This window comes from Hakea prostrata, chromosome 1 (genome assembly GCF_041222555.1).
Source record: "Hakea prostrata isolate BN-2017 chromosome 1, UWA_Hpros_2, whole genome shotgun sequence".
NCBI classification, from domain to species: domain Eukaryota; kingdom Viridiplantae; phylum Streptophyta; class Magnoliopsida; order Proteales; family Proteaceae; genus Hakea; species Hakea prostrata.
This window is the reverse complement of record NC_142600.1, coordinates 76,337,541-76,363,118: the sequence shown is the minus strand read 5'-3', so window position 1 is coordinate 76,363,118 and position 25,578 is coordinate 76,337,541. Positions and strand designations below refer to the sequence as shown.

At 37.9% G+C, this 25,578-nt stretch overlaps 2 protein-coding genes across 7 annotated transcripts; one reads left to right on the top strand and one right to left on the bottom strand.

The window, feature by feature from the left end:
- Positions 1 to 13,587: 13,587 nt before the first annotated feature.
- Positions 13,588 to 14,742, bottom strand: LOC149030165 (uncharacterized). Its single transcript, XM_089144638.1, has 2 exons — positions 13,926 to 14,742; positions 13,588 to 13,826 (listed from the first exon to the last, which is right to left on the bottom strand). Exons 1-2 carry the CDS (start codon positions 14,740 to 14,742, stop codon positions 13,588 to 13,590), a joined length of 1,056 nt encoding a protein of 351 aa, XP_089000764.1.
- Positions 14,743 to 16,111: 1,369 nt separating this feature from the next.
- LOC149030164 (sister chromatid cohesion protein PDS5 homolog C-like) lies at positions 16,112 to 22,560 on the top strand. Of its 6 annotated transcripts, none has more exons than XM_089142484.1 (5): positions 16,116 to 18,042; positions 19,515 to 19,562; positions 19,678 to 19,741; positions 20,333 to 20,414; positions 22,179 to 22,560. In XM_089142484.1, exons 1-5 carry the CDS (start codon positions 17,130 to 17,132, stop codon positions 22,353 to 22,355), a joined length of 1,284 nt encoding a protein of 427 aa, XP_088998610.1. In that variant the 5' UTR covers positions 16,116 to 17,129; the 3' UTR covers positions 22,356 to 22,560. The 6 variants fall into 6 exon arrangements, with proteins under 6 accessions (XP_088998612.1, XP_088998613.1, XP_088998610.1 ...); XM_089142485.1 differs by having other exon boundaries at positions 16,117 to 18,027; XM_089142479.1 differs by having other exon boundaries at positions 16,118 to 18,042; positions 19,654 to 19,741.
- The last annotated feature ends 3,018 nt before the right edge of the window (positions 22,561 to 25,578 follow it).

The window sequence follows — 25,578 nt, the reverse complement described above, 5'->3', positions numbered from 1 at the left end:
GCTGGATTCTACTCCTTCAAGAGTTTGACCTAGAGATTAGAGATAAGAAAGGCTCAGAGAATGTTGTAGCAGATCATTTATCTCGGATTCCTCTTGATTCTATCCCCTCTAAGTTGATTAGTGAGACATTTCCTGATGAGCAATTATTAGCTATATCTTCTACATCTACACCTTGGTATGCTCATATTGTTAATTATTTTGTTACGGGGAGGATTCCTTCTGCTTGGGATAAGGCCGCTAAAGACCGCTTCTTCTCCTCACTTAAGTACTATTATTGGGAAGATCCTGAGCTCTTTCGTTATTGTTCAGACCAAGTCATTCGTCGTTGTGTCCCCCGAGAGTGAGATTCAAAGTATTTTATCCTTTTGTCATACTCTACTTTGTGGGGGACACTTTAGTGGTAATAAGACCGCAGCAAAGGTGCTGCAGAGTGGTTTTTTTTGGCCTACATTGTTTAAAGATGCCCATTCTTTTTGTAGAGCATGCCTTAGATGCCAACAGGTTGGCAATATTTCCCATAGAAACATGATGCCCCTTAGCCCCATTGTTGTTGTTGAAGTTTTTGATGTATGGGGTATTGATTTTATGGGACCTTTTCCTAAATCATTTGGTCATGAATACATACTTGTAGCAGTTGACTATGTCTCTAAATGGGTAGAAGCTAAAGCTACTAGGACCAATGATCATAAGGTAGTGATGTCCTTCATCCAGAGCCATATTTTTAGCCGCTTTGGCTTTCCTAGAGCTATTATTAGTGACGGCGGTAGTCACTTTCGTCATTGGCGGGTTGGATCTTTGCTGAAGAAATACTCCATTACCCATAAGGTTGCCACTCCTTACCATCCTTAGACATCTGGTTAAGTGGAGGTTTCTAATCGTGAGATCAAGCGCATCTTGGAAAAGACCGTTAGACCTGACCGCAAAGATTGGTCTGTTAGATTAGAGGATGCATTATGGGCTTATCGGACTGCTTATAAAACTCCTATTGGTATGTCACCATACCGTTTAGTCTTCGGTAAAGCTTGTCATCTTCCTGTTGAGTTAGAGCATAAGGCATTTTGGGCAATTAAGACATTTAATTTTGATATGTTTGACGCTAGTTCTACTCGCCGTCTTCAATTATCTGAATTAGAAGAATTGCGTAATGATGCTTATGATAATTCGCGCATTTATATGGACCGAGCCAAAGCTTTTCATGATAAACATATTACTTGAAAGTCCTTTGTACCTGATCAGCGAGTGTGGTTGTTTAATTCTAAATTGCGCTTATTTCCTGGTAAGCTTCGATCTCGATGGGATGGTCCTTATGTGATTGTTCAAGTATTTCCCCATGGTGCGATAGAGATCCGTAACCCACTCAATGGGCAAACCTTTAAGGTTAATGGCCAGTGACTAAAACCCTATATTGATGGCCTTGCTGATGGCCTTGCTGATGGCCAACTTATTGAGGAGTTGGACCTAGAAGACTTGCGTCAAGACTCTTCATGAGTCTCTCACTGAGTCTGGCTGAAGACTTTAAACTTAGCGCTTAATGGGAGGCAACCCATTTGTATAGATGTTATTTCTTGTTCTTTTTCTTCTCTTTTCTTTGTTTGTTGTTAGGTTTTACTGTTGCATGCTCTATCATGATTTCAAACATCGGGTACACTCTTTCCTCTGTTTGCTTCTATCATTTTTTTTATATATATCTTGCTTGCACTGAGGTCATTGCATAATTTAAGTGTGGGGGGGTGTCAACTCGAGTAAGACTTGTTGATAGTTGGTAGAGCATTGTCACAAAGATAAAAAGTGCCCAATTTTTTCTGGCTTTGGTAAGATAAATGTTTTAATTCCTTGCTTAGATACAAAATGAGAGTTTAAGTGTTTTAGAAATCTCATCGGATGTAATGAACACCCTCTTGAGAGAATAGTAATGGGTTTTACATTTTGAGACCGATGTTGAATCGGAAAATAGGAATTCCAGGTAGTCCAAAAGCTTTGACCATCTAGCTATCTTGTATTGCCTTGTGCTTATGGTGACAAGTTGAGACCGGTTTTAGACTATTTAAATGTGAAGTGAATTGAAGTCTAATGTGAAAAAAAGAAAAAAAGAAAAAAAAAATATGCTGAAGTTTAAAGGTTAGACCTCCTTCTTAGTAACCGGGTCTCGGTGTCACCAACATCGTGCTTCGCGTCAAACAGTTGGGGTGTTTTTGGTCCAGTCTTGGCCTGTAGCCTAGTTGGCTTGAGTAAGTAAGTTCGAGGGGTATTCTACACCTAGTCCCTTAAGGCCATCTGGCTTGAGAGCGGCTGACCCAACACTCGTTACATAGGCCATCTAGAAAGCTTAAGAGGCAAGACATTACACGGACTAGAACTGTGACCATTAAAGAAAGAAGTGAATTAATGTGCTTATAAAGGTGAAATGTCTAAGAATGTCAATATTGCTTAGATCTTGAGTTCTTGGTATTATTTGGTACTAGTTTAGTCTTATCTGAGGGTGAACTGGTAGACTGAAGATAAGAAGAGACTTCTCGATTGAATTGTTTGCCTAGAGCTAGACTCAAGAGAGGGTGTAAGAGCTTAAGTGTGGGGGTGCCTATATTCCCTTTAATCTTTAGTGGAGTGTCTTTGTCTTGGAATCTATCTTTCTACTCTTATTAATGCCAGAATAATTAGAAGAGCACTTAAGAATTTTGTGTGTATATTCTCTGCAAACACTCACGAGACACAACTCGTCCACTAGGGTAACCTAGGGGTTTAAAGGCTTGTTGCACATGCTAAGTGCAACCGTGACTCCTACGAAAGCGAGTTAGGTTTTTTTTCTTTATTTTCTGTATTACTTTTATTGTCTTGTTTTGCTCGAGGACTAGCAAACACTCAAGTGTGGGGGTATTTGATAAGCATGCATTTACCATTATTTATTTGATTTAATTCCCCATACTTATTTAATTAAAGAGAGCTAATTGAGTATTTTTTGTGTATTTTTCAGGAATAAGGAGATTTTGGATATTAGAGATAATATGGAGTAAAGTTGGCAAATATATTAGATATTGGTGGATTTTAAATCATGACATTCAATCTTGCTGCCCAAGAAATCATGAAAAGTGAGATCTTAGCCAAATTGGAAATAGGTGGAGGTCAAAGGGACAAAATTGGTAATATATCTGAAAATCGGGTAAACAGACCTACCTTCAGTATTTTGGGCATATCTCTCTCATATGAGCTTAGATTTTTATGATTCAAGATGATATGGAACGATATTGAAAATATCTACAACTTTCTAGTTTTGAGTTTTTCCAAAATTCGAACGAATAAAGGTCGAATATAGGGGTAAAGAGAGGGGATTCATTGTGTGCGGGAGACATAAAAGAGAAGCCAGCCACAGAGAAGAAAGGAGGACGGCGAATGCGGCTCTGATCTCTCTCATTGCTGAAGAAGAAGACCACATCTCTCTCTCTCTCTTCCTATGTTTCATCTTTATTTTTCTTATGAACTTTGTGATAATGAGTAGCTAGTTCCTTTTCTTTGGGATGTAGATGAACCATGCTTATTTCATTAATTTGATTGTTCTATCTCTTCTAGTTAACTCCGCCAGTGTTTTGCTGCCGGTCCCAAGCCCGGGTAAAGGAGGAGGGTTGGTGCGTCAGGTCGGCAGCCGGCACCGGAAAAAATCTAGCCAAACCTTTTTTTCATGGATTCGACCTTATATGATAAAAGCTATGCTAGGGCGTTCCCCGACAAAAGAAGCGACGCGCTACACTATGGCCCGGGTGTAGTGATAAGTGGGCAAGGGTTAGCTAGGGCGTCCCCTGTAAGCGATGCGTCGCATCGGCGCCCGGATGCGGTGATAAGTAGGCAAGGGTTCCCGCACCGTGGACGAGTGCGGGTAAAGAAGCTAGTCCATAAGCGTAGGATTAGATTGGCATCTTGGAACATAGGATCTCTAACTGGTAAGAGCTTAGAATTGATAGATGTTATGAGGAGAAGAAGGATTAATGTAGCTTGCATTCAAGAGACTAGATGGAGGGGTAAAAAAGCTAAAGAGTTGGATGACTTTAAACTTTGGTATACTGGGGATAAAACAAATAAAAATGGAGTGGGTATAATAGTGGATAAAGATTTAAAAAATGATGTGGTGGATGTTAAAAGAGTGGGTGATAGGATTATTGCTATCAAGCTTGTAATGGAGAAAGAGTTCGTAAATATAATTTGTGCATATGCACCTCAAGTAGGACTAGATGAAAGTCTAAAGCTAGAATTTTGGGAAAATATGGGTGGATTACTGCAAGGAATTCATCAAGGAGAAAAGATTATCATAGGAGGTGATTTAAATGGACATATTGGAAAAAATCAAAGAGGATATGAGAGTGTTCATGGAGGTTATGGTTTTGGAGAAAGGAATGACGAGGGGATTTCAATTTTGGATTTTGCTTCTGCTTTTGATCTATCTATTATAAATACTTACTTCAAAAAGAGAGATGAGCATTTAATTACTTTCAAAAGTGGACAGCATAGAAGCCAAATAGATTTCTTCCTAACTAGAAGGACTGATAGATTGTTGTGCACGGATTGCAAGGTGATACCGGGGGAAAGCTTAACTGCACAACATAGACTTGTGGTCTTGGATATGTGCTTAGTCCCAAGAACACATAAAAGGTCCAAGGTAAACTATCCCGAGAATAAGATGGTGGAATTTGAAAGGAGAGTACTCTAAATCCTTCGTTAATGAAGTAGTCAAACAAGGAAAATGGGATTTTAAAGGGGATACCAATGCAATGTGGAATGAGATGGCTATGTGTATTAAGAAAGTGGCTAAAGATGTTCTAGGTGAATCAAAAGGAAAGATCCATTCTTATAGAGAGACGTGGTGGTGGGATAGTGAGGTTCAAGCTGCCATTAGGAATAAAAAAACTAGTTTTAAGACATGGCAAAGAACTAAGGATGTTGAGGATCTTCAAAGGTATAGGTTAGATAGAAATGAAGCTAAGAAAATTGTGGGAAAAGCAAGGGAAAGGAAGTATGAAGAGTTATACAATAAGTTGGGCACAAAGGAAGGGGAAAAATCTATTTATAAGATAGCTAAGATGAGGGATAGGAAGAGTAGAGATCTTGACCATGTTAGATGTATTAAAAATGGAGATGGTAAAATATTAGTTTGTGAGGAGGATATTAAGAAAAGATGGGAAACCTATTTCTCTAGTTTACTAAATGAGCATTCTTCAAGCACTTATGTTTCGGACGATTACACTTTTCACCAAGGCACCGGTGTCCGAACTTATATACGTAGAATTTCGATGTCCGAAGTAAAAGAAGCTTTAAGGAGGATGAAACTCGGCAAGACACAAGGTCCTGATGAAATCCCAATTGAAGTATGGAAGAGCTTAGGAACCCATGGACTAGTTTGGTTGACTAAGTTGTTTAATAAGATTATGAGCACAGGGAAAATGCCAGATGATTGGAGGAGAAGTGTTGTGGTTCCAATTTACAAAAATAAAGGAGATATTCAAAGTTGTAATAACTATAGAGGCATTAAATTGATGAGCCATACGATGAAATTATGGGAGAGAATAATTGAAACCCGGTTGAGACACTTAACTACGATTACGGAGAACCAATTTGGGTTTATGCCGGGAAGATCTACAACGGAGGCTATTTACTTAATTAGGAGACTTATGGAAAGGTATAGAGAATGTAGGAAAGACCTTCATATGGTATTTATTGACCTAGAAAAAGCTTATGATAGAGTCCCTAGAGCGTTAATTTGGCAAGTACTAGAGAAAAGAAGTGTTGCAAGTAAATATGTAGATATAGTTAAGGATATGTATGATGGTTTGGTGACTAGTGTTAGAACAGTGGGGGGACAAAGTAATGAATTCCCGATAACAGTTGGGCTACATCAAGGGTCAACTTTAAGCCCATATCTATTTGCACTGGTAATGGATGAATTAACCAAAGACATTCAAGATGAGGTCCCCTGGTGTATGCTTTTTGCGGATGATATTGTGTTGATTGATGAGACCCAAGTGGGGATTAATACCAAATTAGAGTCATGGAGAGTAGCTTTGGAATCAAAAGGCTTTAAACTTAGTAGATCGAAGACAGAATATCTAGTTTGTAACTTTAGTCATGATCGGGCGAGATGATGAAGTGGTGATACTTGACGATAAAGAGATTCCTCGAGTGATTGTTTTAGGTACCTAGGTTCAATCATAAGTAAAAGAGGTGATTTAGAAGATGAGGTTTCCCAAAGAATTAAAATAGGGTGGATGAAGTGGAGAGGTGCATCTGGGGTCTTATGTGATCGGCGTATTCCATTAAAGCTTAAAGGAAAATTTTATAGGACCGTTGTCTAACCAGCTATGATGTACGGTGCAGAGTGTTGGGCTGTTAAAAAGAATCATATATATAAATTCAGTGTAGCAGAAATGAGGATGCTAAGATGGATGAGTGGCAAAACTAGGATGGATAAGATAAGAAACGATCATATTAGAGTTGGTCTGGGAGTTGCTCCCATAAGTGATAAGCTTAGAGAAAGTCGTTTGAGGTGGCACGGCCATGTTCAACGGAGACCTATAAATGCTCCTGTTCGGAGAAGTGATATAATCCATATTGAAGGAACTAGAAGAGCTAGGGGTAGACCTAAGATAACCTTAGGAGAAGTGGTGAGAAAGGATATGTATAGCTTAGGCCTTGTATCTAGCATGGCCTTGAACAGAACCGATTGGAGAGCAAGAATCCATGTAGCCGACCCCATTTAGTTGGGAAAAGGCTTATTGTTGTTGTTGTTGTTGTATCTCTTCTAGTTGATTGTGTTTGAGTTTGGCCAAAGATGTTCTATAGCTCAGCGAACTAAGCGTGCCAAGCTTCCGCGAAGGACGATAGTCTTGCGAAGATAAGGCATATCTAGGAAGACCATCCTTAATTTACTTTGAAGTGTAGAGTATATCGGTTAGGGAAAAGCATTGGGGATTCGAAATCCCAAAGATCTTCACATATTCATAGTTAACGTTTTTGCATTAATTAGTAGATTTAGTTTAAATTTAGTTTTGTTAAATTCAATCTTAGTAACTTAGCATTTTAGTTCCTCATAGTTCGACCCCGTACTTTTTGCTTGCTAGATTAGTATAGGATTTTATATTTGATTGGTTAGCGACACGATCAGTGAGCCTTCTCTGAATACCTCCGAATCATTCCTGCAATTTAATACCTTCTAATTTTCCAAAAACTTCCTTATTCCAAGTAACTAAAAGTTTGTTGTAAGTTTTTTGTTGCGTTAGGAAGGGTGACCGATTGGTCCCACCCCGTCTCACAACCTCAAAGAAATCACTATGGGTGAACCACGTGGCTTCCATTCTGAAGGGTCTTCTTCTGAATGGGTTTTTGCTTGGTGTCACTTCCACTAGAAAAGGATGATGATCAGATTTAAATCTAGGTATGGTCTTGACTAATGCCTCTGGGTAGAGAATGCACCATTTGCCAGTGCAAAGAGCACGCTCAAGTCTTCTGTAGACATGGCAATGACTATTCCATTTGGGCTCCCTCTAAGTAAACTTGGGCCCTACATATCCCATGTCCAACAGATTACACATATTTATATTTTCTCTGAATTTTTTACTTATTCTATTAGAGATTTGGGCTCCTCCCCTTGTTTTAGATCCATTAAGAATATCATTTAGGTCCCCCACTACACAATATGGGTGCGGATAATGATTCAATACCATCGCTAGATCTTCCCAAGCTTTCTAGCGATTAGCCTCAATGGGACTAATATACATCGCCACTAGTCCCCAATACTTATCTAAAGAAATATCCATTATTTCTAGAAATAAAAATTGTTGGTGAGTGTGATGAAGTGATACCTGATAATTATCACAAAGGATTATAAACCAAATAACTCAAGCAAGACCCCGTGCATCACTCTTGAAGCTTTGTATGCCTCTAATTTTAGAAATAACCCGATCCGCCCTTATGCCATTGATCCGAGGCTCCATAATTATAAGACACTTTGGACTATACTCCTTCTTATTGTGATTTAGGGCAGCAGCAAACAACTTACTGCCAGCCCCCTTGGAATTCCATGAAAGAATATTCATAAATAACTTAAATAGAGTTGAGATTTGTAACATCTAATAACATACCATTCTCTGAGAAATTTGATTGCTTCTCGACTTGCTGTATTTCTTCAATCAACATATAGGTGCCTGATTCTTCATTTGGAGGTTTCCCTAGTTCCGGTATTAAGGCGAGTTGGCCCGCTAGATCGGCTCGATCAATACCAATTGGGATGGCAATGTTGTTCACAATATTTGGAGTCATGTTCTCCTTCTCTCGCTGTGATATTTTGTGTTCATCTTGTTCAGCAACTAGCATGTTTTTCGTATTCAATCCGTGTTTTTGCACGTTACACATCTTCTAGGAGTGTGTAGCTGATTCCTTGTTGCATTTCTGAAATTCGCACATTGGGCCCTGCCACTTCCCTTGAAACATTTACTAGATTCAGAACTCCTCTCCATGTTGGAATCCTATTAGTGGTTTCCATATTTTGATCATTAATTTGGATTCTAGGTTGCCATGTGGCATTTACTACATGTGCCACCTCTAACGTGTTAGGTTCCCCTGCTTCCACTGTTGCTAGTGCGTCAAACCTAGAGCCGGTGCCAACTCTACCACTGCTTCCAACCTGTTCATGACCCTGACTATCCCTCTTTAATCCACCACCCTTATCTCCGGCATCATTGCTAGGGTTCCTGCGGATATCCTCCTTGTATTTTGGCGTTTGTACATGTATGCAAGGTCCATAGGTATTTGTTGGAATCTTGTTAACAGCCTGAGAAACCAAATCATCTTGTAAATGTGTCCATCATAATTACTTTCTTCAGTATTTCCAAAGTCAATGGTGCTGGTAGTACACTATTCTCGATGGTTGAAACCACAACATCCATAGCATAACAGATTCAAAGATTCATAAAGGATATGATGTACGTGGCCCTTGTGCCTGAATTTGGGTAGAACATGTTTTGTCAAATCTATTTCAATACATACCCAAGCAAACTTACCTTGAATTGCTTGCACCGTTGTGGTATCGATTTTGATAACCTTACCCACACAACCACCTAAATTCATTAGAAACTTCTTACCAAAATATTCAATTGAGACGCCTAGGAAATGAACCCATTCAACCAATTTCTTAACAATTTCCTCCTCTAGGTAAAAAATCGGGCTTTTCCATCTCCTCACAGAGAGGTAGTGATTTGCGATAATCCAAGGTCCTTCTGTAAAAGCTTGTTGGAAATCTTCCTTGATAGCAAATTTGGCAACGTAAAAGTCATTCCCTATATCAATGAGATCCAAGTTTCCTGCTGGCCTCCACAGTGTGCCGAGTCTTCCTGATAAGAATTTGAATCCCACTATTTTCCCTACAAGCTTTATTATCAAACGCCTCCTGCCAAGGTTTCCTTAGCCTTTCCTTTTTCTCCTTTGATAAAATTATGGTTTGACAAAAATGATCGTTTTCTCTCTCCCTATCTGCGTCAATTTGATAATTTGTCTCCCAATCATAAAGATTATCCTCAAGAAGTCATTAGCATTCATCCCTTGAGAAACCACCAAACTCAAATTAGGGATTTGTTGATCTCCCATGGCATCTCTAGAAACCATCTTTGCGTATGAACAATTCAATGATTCCAGCAGTGTGCTGTCTCGTGATCCAAAAGCTCGTTTCATCTTCTTATTACTCCGCTGCAACTGATTAGTCTCTTCCGCAGAAGCTATACCTTCATTAGCGTCTCCAGTCTTCATTCTCTTAGTTCGACGCTCGCTCACATCACATTTTCTTTCATAGCTCTGCTCTGCTTCTCTCGCTTCAGAAAATTTTCGCTTTCCACTCTTTATCTCATTGATGTTACCCTAGTAGTGTCAGTTGCTCCTCAATAAATAAATTTTCTACAAAAAAAGAAAGAAAATGACATACTTTAAACCTTGCTTCAGAGAACCCATGAGAAATACCCGCATCCCAACATACAATAAACCAAGTCTTATAGGTGAATGTTGAGAATGATAAATTTATTCTTATAAAATATAGGTAAATTAAAACATGAGAATTGTAAACGTAAAAAAAATATATCTTACAAAATCAGCCCTCCCAAAAAAAAAAAATGATTGTGACAGTAACAGGTTAAATGCAAATCAAACAAATGACAGTAGTTAGTTATTTTACAAATTATACATATTTTATTCATAATATAAAATTAAATTAAAAAATTAAAAAATTAAAAAATATACAATATCAAATCAAGGATGACAAAAAGAACAAGAAAAAGAAAGAAAGAGTAAAAGAGATAATACTTTATTTTGAAGAAAATTTAGATACCTGATTCTAGAGAAGATTTAGGAATAACTTCCTAACCTTTAGCTTTTGAAGTTTTCTTTACAGGTTGCGTCACAAATAGAGGAGTTGGAATAGGATTTTATAATTCATAACTAATCCTAAGCTAACCCAAAGGATCGACAAAAGTGCAGCCAAATGGAGGATAAAATGAAGAACAAATGGCTCTAATCCACAAGAAAAAAGGGCAAAAATGAAAATCTATCTGAATAATTGTTAGCGGAAAAGCTCAACAATCATCTCTCCCTTATGTGACTATTCCCGAATATCCTTTCTTTTGGGTAAACTATTCACAAATTCTTTTTTGGGGTCAGAAAAACTATTCGCGAAATTTAATTTGTTATTATATTTTCATTTTTACGTCTCTGTTTAATGTTGTATTTTTTACAATTAAGATTTTTTTTTTTTTTGGGAAGAAGTAGCTGATAATATTAATAAAAGAAGAGACTATACATGAGATTATAGACGGTAATAAGTTTTGTCAGAGGAGTCAACCTATTAATAAATAAAAGAAGCGTCACTATAAACAAGCTCAGCCAACCTAGGTGGAAGAAAGTTACAATCAAAGACCACCTCCCCCGGCATGGAAAGAAATCCAGCAAAAAAATCAACACAAGTATTAACCTCCCGAAAATTATGCTTGAATAAACACCCTTGAAATTTCGTCGCCATCCCTCTTATGTCTTCCACAATGTCTATTGCCTTCCACGGAACTGAGGACTTCCTCAACACCATCGCCACAGCTGTGGCAGAGTCTGAATAGATAATCACATGGGAAATGTGTAGCTGGATAGCTTGAAGAAACCCCTTTCTGATAGCCAGCAACTCCATCAGAAGAATATTGCCCTCCACCAAGCAACCATAAATAGCAAAAATACATCGACCTTGCGAATCCCTGCCTATAGAACCATAGCCGCCCATCTCATTCCTCACGGAACCATCACAACAAATTGATGACCACCCAAGAGGGGGCTTCTTCCAAAACATTGCAAGAGCCTTTTTAAAAGTAAAACTAACCTTGATTTTCCATCGATGGAAGAAGCTGCTAGAGATGGCATCGTCAAGAATCGACCGTTGTGGAAAAGAAAAAATTTTTCTGGTATCGACAACCACTTGATGCAGCACTTTCTTAGGACATACAGTGGTTCCATTGAATATCCTCGAGTTTCTCTCTTCCCAAACCCGATAAATCAAAGCACTCAAGCTGAACTTCCGAACCTACTGTATGAGAGAATTCCCTTTGAATTTGGAAATTATCCAATTGCGCTCCTCTTGCCAGAAAATCCGTCCATGAAATCTGAGACCATTTAGAGTAAGGAAATCACGCCACAGGTGCATCGTATATGGGCATTTAAAGAATAAATGGTCATGGCTTTCTTCATGAATACCACAGAAAGAGCACGAAGAATCAATGACACCACCCCATGCAACCATACGGTTTTTGGTGGTTAATCTCTCAAGGAAGGCCAGCCAGGTGATAAAAGCAAACCTAGGTTGAGCTGAGGAAAACCAAACAATGTTGTTCCAAGTAACTTCCTCACCACGTCGCCGAATGGCTTCATACGCACTGCTAAGGGAGAACACACCATCAGAGGAAGGCAGCCAAATAGGAGTGTCAACAGCGAGGCGAGGGTAAACCTTGCAAGACACAATCTCCGGCCATCTGTTGGCAATGTCTAAGTCATTTCTATTATTACTCCAAGATGCATCCCCACCCCTCAACAAAGCCACCCGATCAAGCTTGTTCCTCCCAAGGGCTGTAACCAAGAGGATACCATTGGTGGCAATGGGGCCACCGTGCAACCATGGATCCACCCAAAGAAGAGTGTCATTCCCATCTTTAATCATATACTTAATATAAGAACTAGTAACAGATCGGGCTTTAAGAATGGTTTTGAAAGTCACCGAGCAGTGGGGAGGTTCCTTCAAAGACCAAATAGAATCTTCTTTGAGCCATCTCTTATAAATATATCGAACCCAACAAGTCTCCCTTTTAGTTGATAAGGACCAAATATGCCTATCCATAGCAGCAAGATTCCAGTTATCCAACTTCCTAACACCGAGGCTGCCCTCCTCAACAGGTTTACATATCGCAAGCCAAGAGACTTTGTAAGAACCTGAGTCAGACCCCCCCCCCTCTCCAAAGGAACTTTGCCATCATACTCTCAAGATGATTGATGACCAAGGCTGGGATTTTTACGGCGTTAATCCAGTAAGCTACAACCCCCATGAGGACAAACTTTATAAGGGTGAGTCTTCCAGCATAGGATAAACATTGATTCTTCCAAGCTGAGAGGCGACGATCAACTTTATTTAAAAGAGGAGAGAAATCACCGGCAGTCAAGCCTTTAGAAGAAATCGGGATCCCAAGATATGTGACCGGGAGAGCTCCAAGAGAGAAACCCACCTTTTGCTCATAAACATTCACTGTCTCTGGAGAGACATTGGCAAAGAATATGTTAGATTTTGCATTGTTTATAATCAGATCAGATTGAGAAGAGAACTCCCTGAAAAGCTTGTCCAAAGTATCTGCATTCTTGATAGAGGCTTCACCAAAAACAAACAAGTCATCTGCGAAACAAATCGAGGTGATCTCTGGCTCTTCACAATGAAGGTGATAGTCAAAAAGTCTATTCTTCGCCGCCACACCAAGAGAATATGTGAAGATTTGAAGAACCATATTGAACAACATAGGTGACATTGGGCAGCCCTATCTAAGCCCTCTGTTAGCATAGAAGCGATTAGACTGAGTGCCATTTAGGAAGATCACATAGCTTGGGTTTGCCACACACTTGGCCACCCAATGGATGAAGGTGGCCGGGAAATTCAGTTTGCTAAGTAAGAAAAAAAGAAAACTCTATTGCACGGAGTCAAAAGCTTTCCTTAAGTCAATCTTTGCAGAAAAACGAGGCTGTCCCCTTGGAATATGGTAGTCCCGAAGAATCTCTTGGCACATGAGGATATTATCAGTGCTTTGTCTGCCCTCCATGAAGGCCACCTGATTTATCCCCACCACCTTAGGAAGGACCTGATTCAAGCGATTAGCTAGTAACTTAGCAATGAAACGGTAAATAAAGTTACTAACCGCAATTGGCGAAAATCACTAAAGGTAGATTGAGCATCGCCTTTAGGAATCAGAGTGAGCTTAGACAACTTGAGTTCATCAGGCATCCTAAAGGTGGCAAAGAAATCCATGATAGCATGACAAACAGACTCTCCTGTCACCTCCTAGGATCTCTTGAAAAGGTTGCATAGAAACCATCCGTGCCTGGAGAAGAATCTTCATCGGCACTAAAAATCACCCCCTTGATCTCTTCGACAGTGAAGGCACGAGTGAGGAAGGCACCTTCCACGGAGGAGATAGATCTGTCAATGGGGAGATCCAAATTTGTACAAACCACCTGTGACGAGCCATTGTAGGCTTGTTCAAAGTGAGTAACAGCTTCATGACAAATTTGCTCTTCATCAGTAATCCAATCACCAGAAGAGGACTAAATGGTGGAGATCCAATTCCTATATCTTCTAGTCTTGACTGATCGATGGAAGAATTTAGTGTTACCATCACCATCTTGGAGCCAGCGAGCGCGAGCTTTTTGTCTAGCTTCAGACTCGTTAACATAGAGAAGGAATCTGAGGTGGTCCGCCTCTCTCTGCTCTCTTTGGTGAAGATCTGAAATATCTAGATCATCTTGAATGAGAGACTGTATAGCATTTAAGGAGGATTTGATGCAAGAGATTTGGGAGTCTAAGTAAGAAAACTTGGCTTTGCTCCAAAGTTTAAGCTCAATCTTAAGAAGCCGAAGCCTCGCCAAGAGTGCAAAAAGAGGAGAGCCATCCACCTGAAGAGACCACACTTTGCAGACCAAAGGGAGGAAATCTTCATGGTCAGCCCAAAAAGAGCAGAAATAAAATTGTTTACCTCGAATGGCAGGGCGGGAACCCAAATGGATAAGCAAGGGGCAATGATCAGAAACTCCTCGATTTTGAAACACTGCATGAGAATTAGCAAAAGAGTCTAACCACTGATGGTTAACAAGAACATGGTCAATTTTGGACATATGTCTACCGTCTCCGCTGCCATAATTACTCCAAGTGAACTGATGGCCACTCCATTGAAGCTCCATTAAATCACAATCAGTGATACACCTCTGCATGGGATCACATCTTCTTCTATTAATTGCAGCATCAGTTTGTCGCTCCCTCGGATCCTTGATGGCATTGAAATTGCCAAGAAGAGTCCACTGGAGGTTGACAAAGGTACGAAGGTGGCGAAGGTCATTCCAAAGCATCTCCCTGTGATGCTCAGAATTGGAACCATAGATAAAAGTAGCAGCTACTTTATCATTTGAACAGCGAATATGTATTTCCGTATGCATGATTTGATCTGTCACATGAAGGAGATGCATATCCACCAAGTCCGGGTCCCAAACGATCCAGAGTCTTCCAGAATCACAAGCAAAGTAATTACCAATACAACGCCACTTATTGGAGAACTGGCGCTAAGCAAAAGAAAAATTCATGGCCTTGACGTGAGTCTCCATCAACCCAAACACCGCAATTTTATTAGAAGTAGCCCAGTCAAGAACTGCTCTCTTCTTCCCGGGGTCATTGAGACCTCGGACATTCCACCCTGCAATTATTATCATTTATTAAGGACGGGATTGGGATGAGGCTTGGCAGCTTTAGTAGGACTCCTATCTCTTTCTCTATTATTCCCATCATTAAATTCCCTATGTGAAGAATTATCTTCTGAAGGATCCAAGTTCTGCAAGACTGAAAAACGGTTAACCATGCTGGATGCTCGACTAGAGTTGGTTAGCCCTCCCCTCCCAAACATACGCCTGACCGCGTTTCCAAAAAAGCTAAGTTTCCTTAAAGGCGAGGATTCACTAGTTGAGGAACCTTTAATAGATTTTGAATCCAAAGCTGTCAACCTTTGACTTACCTTGCTTGGATTTCCATTATTAGGATACTCCACATTTGATTCTCCAACATATAAGGGATTTTGTCTAAAATTTGCCTCCTGCTCCTCAGCGTTGCTACGTAAGAGAGTTATTGCATTTTCAAAGGATGGTTGAAAAGGTAACTCCTCCATCTCCAAAGGATCTGCAAGATTTATCCCATTTTCCTTTCTAGTATTACCATTGTAATCCCCCTCACCATGCATAGTAATAATGCCTCTTGCATCATGAGTTGTCATTTCCAAAAGGGAATCATTGACAATATTTAAATTTGAATTAGCATTCAAATTGGAATATTCCATTACCAAACCAGTGTCTTGTAAGTTTGGATTTGCAATATCAATATCCCCTTGAATAAATGCAATTTCCATATCCGTGAGAGTGACTTGAGCACTTTCCTTCTAGGCAGCAATGATGGTGTCTCAACTTCCTGATGCAAGAGAACTGGTGAGTCGAGCACAACTTGACTCGGTCCTTGTTGAGTCTAGCTCGATGCCGGCCGCTTTCCTCGAAACCCAGCACTTGCCTTTGGTCTCACCGATGCCGAAGCTGCCACCTGAGGTTGCCTCACTGTTGGCGTCCCAACAGAATTGGTGTTAGCAGGGCACCTATCTGTTGAGTGACCAAATACTTGACAAGTTGAGCAGGTATGGGGAGCTCAATCATATGTAATATTTTGTCTAAACATATACCATCCTCTGTTCTCACCTTTATGGACAATGGCAACCCTCTTTTAGCATTCACTAAAATGCAAACTCGAGCGAATGCAACACGTTCTTTGGTTGAAGTTTTCCGATCAGCACAAATAGGTGTGCCAATTACGCTGGCAATTCTCCCTAATGCATGTGACTCGCAGAGATGAAGGGGTAACCCATAAAACCTGACCCACAGAGGCAGTTCGAACTCTGTCTTCTTGTTGATATCAATTTCCGGCGAGCAAGGATGCAGGATGAAGGGTTTAGATCCCAACGTCCAAGGCCCTTCATCCATGATAAGTTGGCTTGAAGGTTTATCAGGGAAGACAAAAACGAAGTTGCCATTCCCAGCTGCATAAACTTCTACAAGTCCTACGTGCCGCCATTTCTCTTCCACATATTTTTGCATCACAGTATAGGATATCTTTGCACCAAAAACATACCCCACCAATGCGGATTCCCATCTTCTTATACCCCTTGCATAGTCCTCTTCACAACAAAGAGCAACCAGTTCTCCGTCTTCAACAGTAGGTTCAAAGAAAGGAAGGGTTGTAGCCCCTTCAGCATGAACTCTCCCGCCTGAAAAAAGGCTAGCCCAGGAGCGAGCCTGGTTTTCATCCCTTCGCCCATTGCTGTTGCCCCGAGTTGGAGGCTGTTGAGATTGTCTTGGGGCCACTGGAGGTGGATCTCCAGTGGCCATGGTAACCTCCATGGCGTATCGAAGGGAAAAGGAAAGGGACGATCAAAACCTTCAAAGTTGCAGCCTCTCCAACCTTTCTTGATCTTGTGTTATATTTTCATTTTTACGTCTCAGTTTAATATTGTATTTTTACAATTAAGAAATTGTTTGGTTTGATTTTTGTACTTCGCATTCTATATCTATTTAAAGAGAAAAAAGAGGGAAAATTCAAATAAACGCTAAGACGAAACACCACCGGTTCCGGCGGAGCGAAGAACGCCTGGATTCTTTCTTTTCGGGATTCTTGTTACATTTCTTTTTAAAGCCCTAGTAGGGTTGTTGTAGTTTCGTCGTCGTCGATCTTATTCTGGTTTTCTAGGGTTTTAGTGTTCTTGAACTTGTAAGTTTACCTCTAAACTGTCAAGGATATGGAACGGGAAGAAATGGTGTTTGGGAAAGTATTCCTCGAAATACTTATGAAGGATTTTGGAAAGAGACTTGTTCATCCTCCTTCTAGTGTCCATAAACTCTTACATCTTCTTGACCAAGCTGCGTATTTCCTATCATGGGTAGGCCAATCGCCATCACATTCAATGGAAAAAGCACTTTGCCAACTGAAGAAGGCACTGGTGGCTGATGATCTTATGAGTCACTCGAATATTCATGTCAAAGTTGCAGTTGCATCTTGCATTAGTGAGGTCACAAGCATATCAGCACCAGTTTCTCCATATGATGATGAACAAATGAAGAAGATATTTCGGTTGATTGTTGATGCATTTCAGGGATTATCTGATACGTCTAGTCTCTTATATTCTAAGAGAGTCTCGATTCTTGTTTCCATGGCAAAGGTTCGATCGTGTGTTATAATGCTGGATCTTCATTGTGATGCCATGATTCTTGAGATGTTCGAACATTTCTTGAATTGCATAAGGGATTATCACCCTGAACATGTCTTCTCTGCCATGGAGACAATTATGACCCTTGTGTTAACGGAAAGTGATGATGTATCTGTTGAGCTTATTTCCCTCCTCTCAGATAGTTTCAGGAAGAAAGAAGAGTATATTCTGCCAATTAGGCAAAAACTTGCCGAGAAAGTAATTAAAAACTTTCTGGATAAGACTCACCATACGACGGTTGTTGCTGCTGAATGCAATAAAGTGTCAGTGATGACCAATGGTGATTCTTTAACATATCCTAGCTTCCTCCAAAAGAAGCCCGAATGCAGCTATCATAATACTGATAAAGCCAAAACTAGGGATACAGCAGTGAAGATCGAACCTGATAATTTGGAATCCAAGATGGTGGTCAAACCAGAAACAGAACCAGGTAAGAAAACAAGGGGTAGGTGACTTATTTCTTTGATGGTTTCTACAGAAAGTTCTATTGGACGTATTATTCTATTATGTATAGAGATCTTTCATTGTACTTCTTCTTGACTGTTGAAATTCTTTCACTAATCTTTTATTGCTGTAAATATTTAATTGCCTTGGACTAGGATACTTGATGTAGATCATAACCCCACATATACCTGTAGAAACAATTCACAAAATCAGCCTAACAAGGTTGTGAGATGTGACTGCTATGAGGGGCTGCATAGTCCAATGATGTTTGAAGTTTCTGTTGTTTCAAGGGAGCATCACATAAGCTGGCCTTGCTGAATAGAAGCATTTTAATGAAGAAGAAAAAGGACTAAACTAACATATGCCTTATTTGGGAACACTTTCTAAATCTTGTTGGCTCAGCAAGTAGACAAAGATTCTATCTTGATGTTGCGACTGTTAGTTTCTATTTTCAGTTTTAGAAAGTATACTTTAATTGGATTAGTTAGCTCCCATTGGAAATTGCCCCCCCTGCGGGACTCTGCTTGTGTGAAAGCCTTTCGCACTGGGGTCACCTGTTTTTAGGTAGCTCTTACTTTCAGTTTGTTACTATTTTAGAACTTCTATTTTAGCAGGTTTGCTTTTATTTAGTAATTACTATTTTCTCAAATTTTTATCTTGGAAAGCTTTTGCCAAGCTGTAGATAGGATGTTTTCTTTATAATAAAAATTAAAATTGAAGAAATTGGTTGTGTTCTAGAACCTCATTTTTGGAGTAAAATCCATGTTTAACGTCTGAGATTGTTGTAGGAGTGATAGCTAAGACTGAGAAATCCCATCTGAGATAGCTGTAGGAGTAATAGTTCATCACTGCAGCCATGACCATTGAGTTTCTTTCTACTGCTCATGTCCTTGCTATGACCACATCCAATATTCTGGCAATTGCAATCTCTTGATTTTCTCTGTTTTTTCATTCACATATATCAATTTTGTCCCCCTTTACCATATCTGGAAACTGACTTTACAGGTTTCCAAATAAATTTGATTGGCTTACATTGAATTAACAGTTCAATTAGAATCATTTTAGGTGATCTGCGAATCCTCACTCATTTCGTGCAATTGTTCATAATGCAACAAACGTTAGGCTGTAAGTGCTAAATAGAAAAGATAAAATAATTAGAACTTTACAGGCACTTTTACGTGACAATTGTACCATCCACATTCCCTCCCTCCCAAAAATGTAGGCAACCCAAGTGGAGGTCAACATGTTTGTGCAACAAATGCAAACAGAGTTCCTTTATCAATAAATCATATCACTTACAAGTGTGTGTATATATATATTTTTTTTTCTTTGTCAAATATCTGTGTCAATCTAAAGGCTCAAGATTATTTAATTTCTACTATTTTGCTCCAATCTTCATGGTATGTAGTGAATCAGGAAATTCTTTAGGATGATATCATTATTGTCTAATCATTTGATATTTCTCCACAACAGAAGTCCAGAATCCACTGGAGAGAAGTTTTGGCAGCTCCGAAAACAGAGGTACTTATTGAATTAGAACTACTACCTGCTATGAGTGGATACACAATCACTACCACAAACCAACTTGTTGTTCCTTTTATGTGTTCATTAGATTCTTCTTTTGGATGGGCTGTAGCTGAGGAAAAAAAATATTTTATTGAAGCATGGAAACGAAAGGAAAAGACAACAGCAGCATACAAGTAAGATAATTTGAGTTTCCCCTCTGGAAGTTCTTCATCTGAGTTAGCACATCTCTTTGACGAGGTTGCATTGACTTCTAATACTGAGTTTTGCCTAGTGTTACGATTGCTGATTCTGTCATGGGAATTTTATTAAGTAAAATGTTCTTACAATGAAGCCGAGACAATAGCAAAACTATATTCAATCCTCATGCTTTATGTATAGACATTTTCAACTACATTGCAATGCGCTGGCCCATTTATTATGAAAAACTTCGATGTTTTAGACCCTCAAATTTTACCCATAGTCTTCATTTTTCTGTTTGAAAACTGGCAATGATGCCCTTAATCTTCATTACTGATTTACTTCAAAATCCCAACTCTGATGGTTTGACAATCTAAGGTAGCACAGCATTAATCAACTATGATAATTTTATTTAATATGCTGTAAGTTCTAACTATTAACTGATTTAACTGAACTGATGTTGAGAACAAAGATAATTGTTATAGAAATCAGAATTGAAAATTTGTACTTTTCTAAAATGGTATTTCTGCTTTTTTAGCATTTTGAACTCTGTTGAGCTTGCTTATTAATCTTCTTTTATTAAACAGGGATGATAAAATCCTGCAAGCCATTGAATCATGGGAGAATAGCCAGAAAGCAGCTTTGGAAGCTGAGCTGAAAAACATTGAGGTAAACAAGTTTCCATTTCTTGAGTTTTATGCAATGAATGAGAAGACCTGTTTATGCCCTTGTTTGTGAAATTTAAAAGTAACCGCAAGCGCACGGTATCGTGTAGCTAACGGGTCGATCTCAGGGAGATATGCCACTTAGAATTGAACTTCTTAATAGTAATGCGAGAGTGGAATGATTCAATTTTTGTTAACTAATTAACTAAACTAAACGATCCTAATCTATATGTCAAATGCAATCGAATTGAAACGAAAAATAAATTAAACACAATCAATGCATAAATAAAAGACAGGAAAAAAAATGCGAACTATAACAAAGCAATAAACAAAGCAATAAAAGGAAAATGAAATAGCTAAAATGTAGATGCAACACCACCCGTCACCAGAAGCAGAGGCACGACTGTAGGCTTGCTCCGGTTATGTGGTCCGAGATAATGAATGAATAGGCAGAAAGTAAATAACAGAAAATAAATAACAAAGCAATAAAAAGAAAAGGAAATAATTAAAATGCAGATGCAACACCACCCGTCACCGAAGCCAGAGGCACGACTGTAGGCTTGCTCCGGTTATGTGGTCCGAGATGATGAATGATTAGGCAGAAAGTAAATAACAAAGCAATAAACAAAGCAATTAAAGGAAAAGGAAGCCTTAACCAAAGAGAGGCACGACTGTAGGCATCTCTGATCAAGGATCCAAGGGAAGGTAGAACAATAAATAATGCTGAAAGTAAATCCTAAATTAAGAATATGGAGGGGTAGATAGAAGCGGGAATGGAGGGAGGAGAGAAGATTAATAAAAAAAATTACTTACTTGCGAATTGAACAAATGATTCGAATCTCAACCAACCCTAACAACCAAATCTAGATCTAGAATGATCTAAATCTGCAATTGCTAGACCTAGAGAAAAACGAATCTAAAAACTTGAAACTTGAACTTGAAACTTGAACTTGAAACTTGAACTTGAATTGCATTACATAAAAATTAAATCTAAACATTGAATTTAGAAATTTAAAATCTCACAACTGCAAGCAAAGAAAACTAAAGAAAGCGCTTCTGCAAAGATGGTATGAAACGTTTCTGCTATCAATGGTCTCCACCTAGACACTGGGTTTGAGTCTGAAACAGTCCTTCAGCGAAAGCATTGATAAGGCTGAGTACCTTATGACCCTTCCCTCTCTCCACAGTGGTGGGAACCCTGTGCACTAGGTACGCCATTTTGATCTCGGCTAGAATTTGAATTTGTTCGACAAGTAAGCATGAGTCTATCCCAATCCATTGAGCTACTCCTGGGCACAGTTTTGAATTCTTTTCTCTTTTGATCCTTGGGGAGTTAGTTGAATCTGATTGGGCTTAAGTTTGCCTTGTTAAGTCGCAAAGCCTACCCAGCCTATGTGCTCCTTTACAGCATAATCGTTCAGCATATCAGACACTACTTTTGTCATTGAATAATTATTTGAAAACTGAACTGAAAATATTTATTGTGAAGATTCAGTCAGTGAGTCATCCTTGATTCATACTGCATTTTGGGAGTTAAATATTCCTGAGTATTTAACCACAAGCTGATGATTCAGGTTTTCCTACAATTAATTGTTCAATGCTTTCTTTAATGGTCCTCAAATTTCAGAAACTGTTTTTTCTCTTTGAAGCGTACCAAGAACTTTTCTCATAATTTTGAATAATAAATACACAACCTGTAGTATTAAATGTGTTATGAATCACTTTGATTGAGTTCATATTGGCTTGACAAAGACTTTGGGGAATACAGGAACGAGTAGGAAGGGGGATGCATCTAATCCACAGGAATGCAAAAGTAGCGAGGGCAATGCTCAAAGAAAAGTGTAAAGAAGACATTTACAATGCAATGAGACCAATTCATTTGCTGCTTTCAATTGGTGCAGGTCTACTGATTGGTTTTTTGATGATTCTGCCTAGTCAGACCTAATCAGAACCAATCATGTTTTTCTTCAAATTTGCTATTTTTTACATTTCAACTTAAACATTGGTGATTTTCAGTTCAGAAATTGTTTGATTTGATTTTGGTACCTTATTCCATAATAAGTGATTTTTGGTACCTCATTCCTAATTATATGTGCTCCTCTCCTACGAATCGTAAGCTACAAAGAAAGGTCTTCATTGAATTTGTTGAAATCCCCACATAGGAAGTGTTAAACTTAGAAAGTGAACATATTCTGTTTGAATACTTCTATGAAGGATGGAAGAGGTTCAATCTTTCTTAGTTTTTGGTGGAACAAAACATTCAATTCCCGCCACCACGCTTTTGCAAGGTGAAAAACTGTTTGAGAGGGTAAATCCGAATGACATATTTAATTTGAATAGAACTAAAACCTATTAAGGAATGAAAGGACTCAAACAGTGGTTATATTCAGGTTATATATATATATATATTTTTTAGATGAATGAAGAAAGAATGTAAAAGGGGAAACAAGGAGGAGGGGAGCAGCCCTTAATTAAGGTGCTAAAAAAAGAAAGTCCTTAGGATGTCACTAGACACTAGCAGGGGAATGGGGAAGCAAGTGGAACCTAGAAGAGATCAAAGCCAATGGCATTCCAAATCGTGTTTGAAGATCTGGAGTTGGAAGCTTATCTTCTTGGGTAGACAACACTAGGGGTAGAGCCAGGATTCAACATGGGGGGTCAAATAATGAGAGTCCGAATAATCTTGTCATCGGGAATTACTGATGTTTTTTCACCACACATATTGTGTGGGGCCCATATGAGACTTGCCTTTAAATTATATTTAGACGTTGGCCCATACATATTAACTGTGAGCAACATGCTATTTAACTGTGATTTCAGTTGTCATACAGTAATCATTTAGAGCCTGAGTTGTAAACTCACCAGCATTATCAAGACAAATTGTCTTTATTTTATAACCCATAAATTATGCGCTTAATCTAATTATTTGAGCAAGTAATCTCGCAAACACCAAATTGCAAGTTTATAATAAACATACATATGACCATTTGATAGATGCATCTACTAAAATCATATATTATTTAAATGGTCTACATGATGGGTAAATGTGCTCATATATTTCACTCTATATATGTTTAAAAAAACGTAGAATGCTCAATCTCAACTTTAGCTAGTGAATATTTAATAATAGATTTTTCTTCAGAACAAACAACACAAGAAAATTCACTTAATTGAAGAATTTTCAGGTTTTGCAATAGATGACAAATAATTTTTCAATAATTTTTCAAATCATATTTGATCAAAAATGGTCCAACCGGTCATGCCAAATAATAAAACTATCGGAATCAATGTTCTTTTGATTTACCAAAACACGTGTTTCAATCATGCGAATATTCGTGTAATACAAATTGGGAGAAAAGATCTAACACTTTGTAATAATGTATAGATATTCACTTTTACCATCATTGTAGTCTCAATCTGATAATCATTTTAGCTAATATGTTCGAAGCTTAATAAGTTTATTTAAGATTTACTACAAAATAATGCACTATTTATGGTCAATTTAATCTCTTGAGTAATAATAGTTTAGCTCTTTCGGAATCCTTAATCAATGTTGTATTATCAATTATTGTATGAACATTGGCTTCCGTGTCATCAAATAAGAAAATTTTTTTTCTCTTAGTATAATATTCGTTGTTACACATTAGAAATTCACATTCTTCATCAAAATAAAAAAAATTACATAAAAAGATATATAGAAAATCAATAATAAAAAAATTAGAATGAAAAAAGATTAAATTTAAGATAAACCTAACAAGCTGCCTACCTAGGGAAAACGAGACAAGCGTTATAGGCAAATACGTGGCACGGAATGTGTATCCACCGTTTATAAATGAATGATGTTTCGAGATCAAACTAACATAATATTCATTTGATTTTTATTTGAACTCCACTAATATAACTATATCTTCAATTATTATTTTTAAATGAGTTTGCAGTATCTAGATGTGGAGTATCTGTGAGGCCATCAAAATCATCCTCTTTATAGGCAAAATTGCTTCAGTATCATTATTTTGAAAATTTTAATTTATCTCCACATTATTTTTCATTATTTTAATTAAGACTTGACAAAGTTTAACGAAATATTGTGGAATACGACAGATACATGCCTAATGGCTTTCATACCAGATTAATAACAAATATTATCTTTACTCCTTAAAGAATTATATTGATAATTATTATTATTACATAAGAATGATAATTTTTCTGTCTTTTGCCTCGTCCACGTTTGCAGTCATAACCACGATTATAAATTTGTTTTCTTTCAGGCTTATCATGAATTACTACATTCATTCCAAAGAATGGATGAGCTTTATAATTTTTCATTCATAATTTATTATTTTGCTCAATCATAATGAGACATGATATCAATTCAGAAAATATTTTAAAACATTTTCATGATATTACTATTGTAATAGAACATTTGAAGTATGGAAAGTTGAAAAATATTTTCTTTCCAAAAAGTCATGATCAGTAATATTTTATCCACATAATTTCAATTGAAAACTAATTTTAAAAAATGTAGAACTATACTTATTAACACTTTCAAATCTTACAACTTTATGTGCATTTGCAAAACTGTATTCATTTACAGTTTCCATTATTGCAACTTCATGTGCATCTGCAAAATTGTATTCATTTACAATTTCAAAATTTTCAACTTCAGGTGCATCCGTAAAACTGTATTCATTTACAATTTCAGATCTTACAATTTCAAGCGCATCCAACAATATTTGTGGTGCAAAACAAATAAACATTATATATAATAAATAAAATTATTATGTTGAAATTGGTTAATAACAAACCACAATTGAAAGGCAACCTAATATCTTATAATTTGTTTGACTTTTAAATTCAATAAATCACATACCTTAATCACGATGCACTTACATTACAAAATGGACAAGACAAACTCCATTGTTTACAGAAATGCACGGGAAAGTTGATCATCCTTTTCACATTGAAATAGAAAGCATAATGATACATAATATGTTGTCTTTCTTTTCAAAACGCAATACTTTGAGCAGAGTCGTGCTAATAACGTGTTCTAAAATGGATAAATATATTTAAGATAAAAAATAGAATTAGGACAAGATAAGTCCAACTCTTCTATTGAGTTATTAATTACATATTTATAATGCAACTAGCATATTCTTTGATATGGAAAT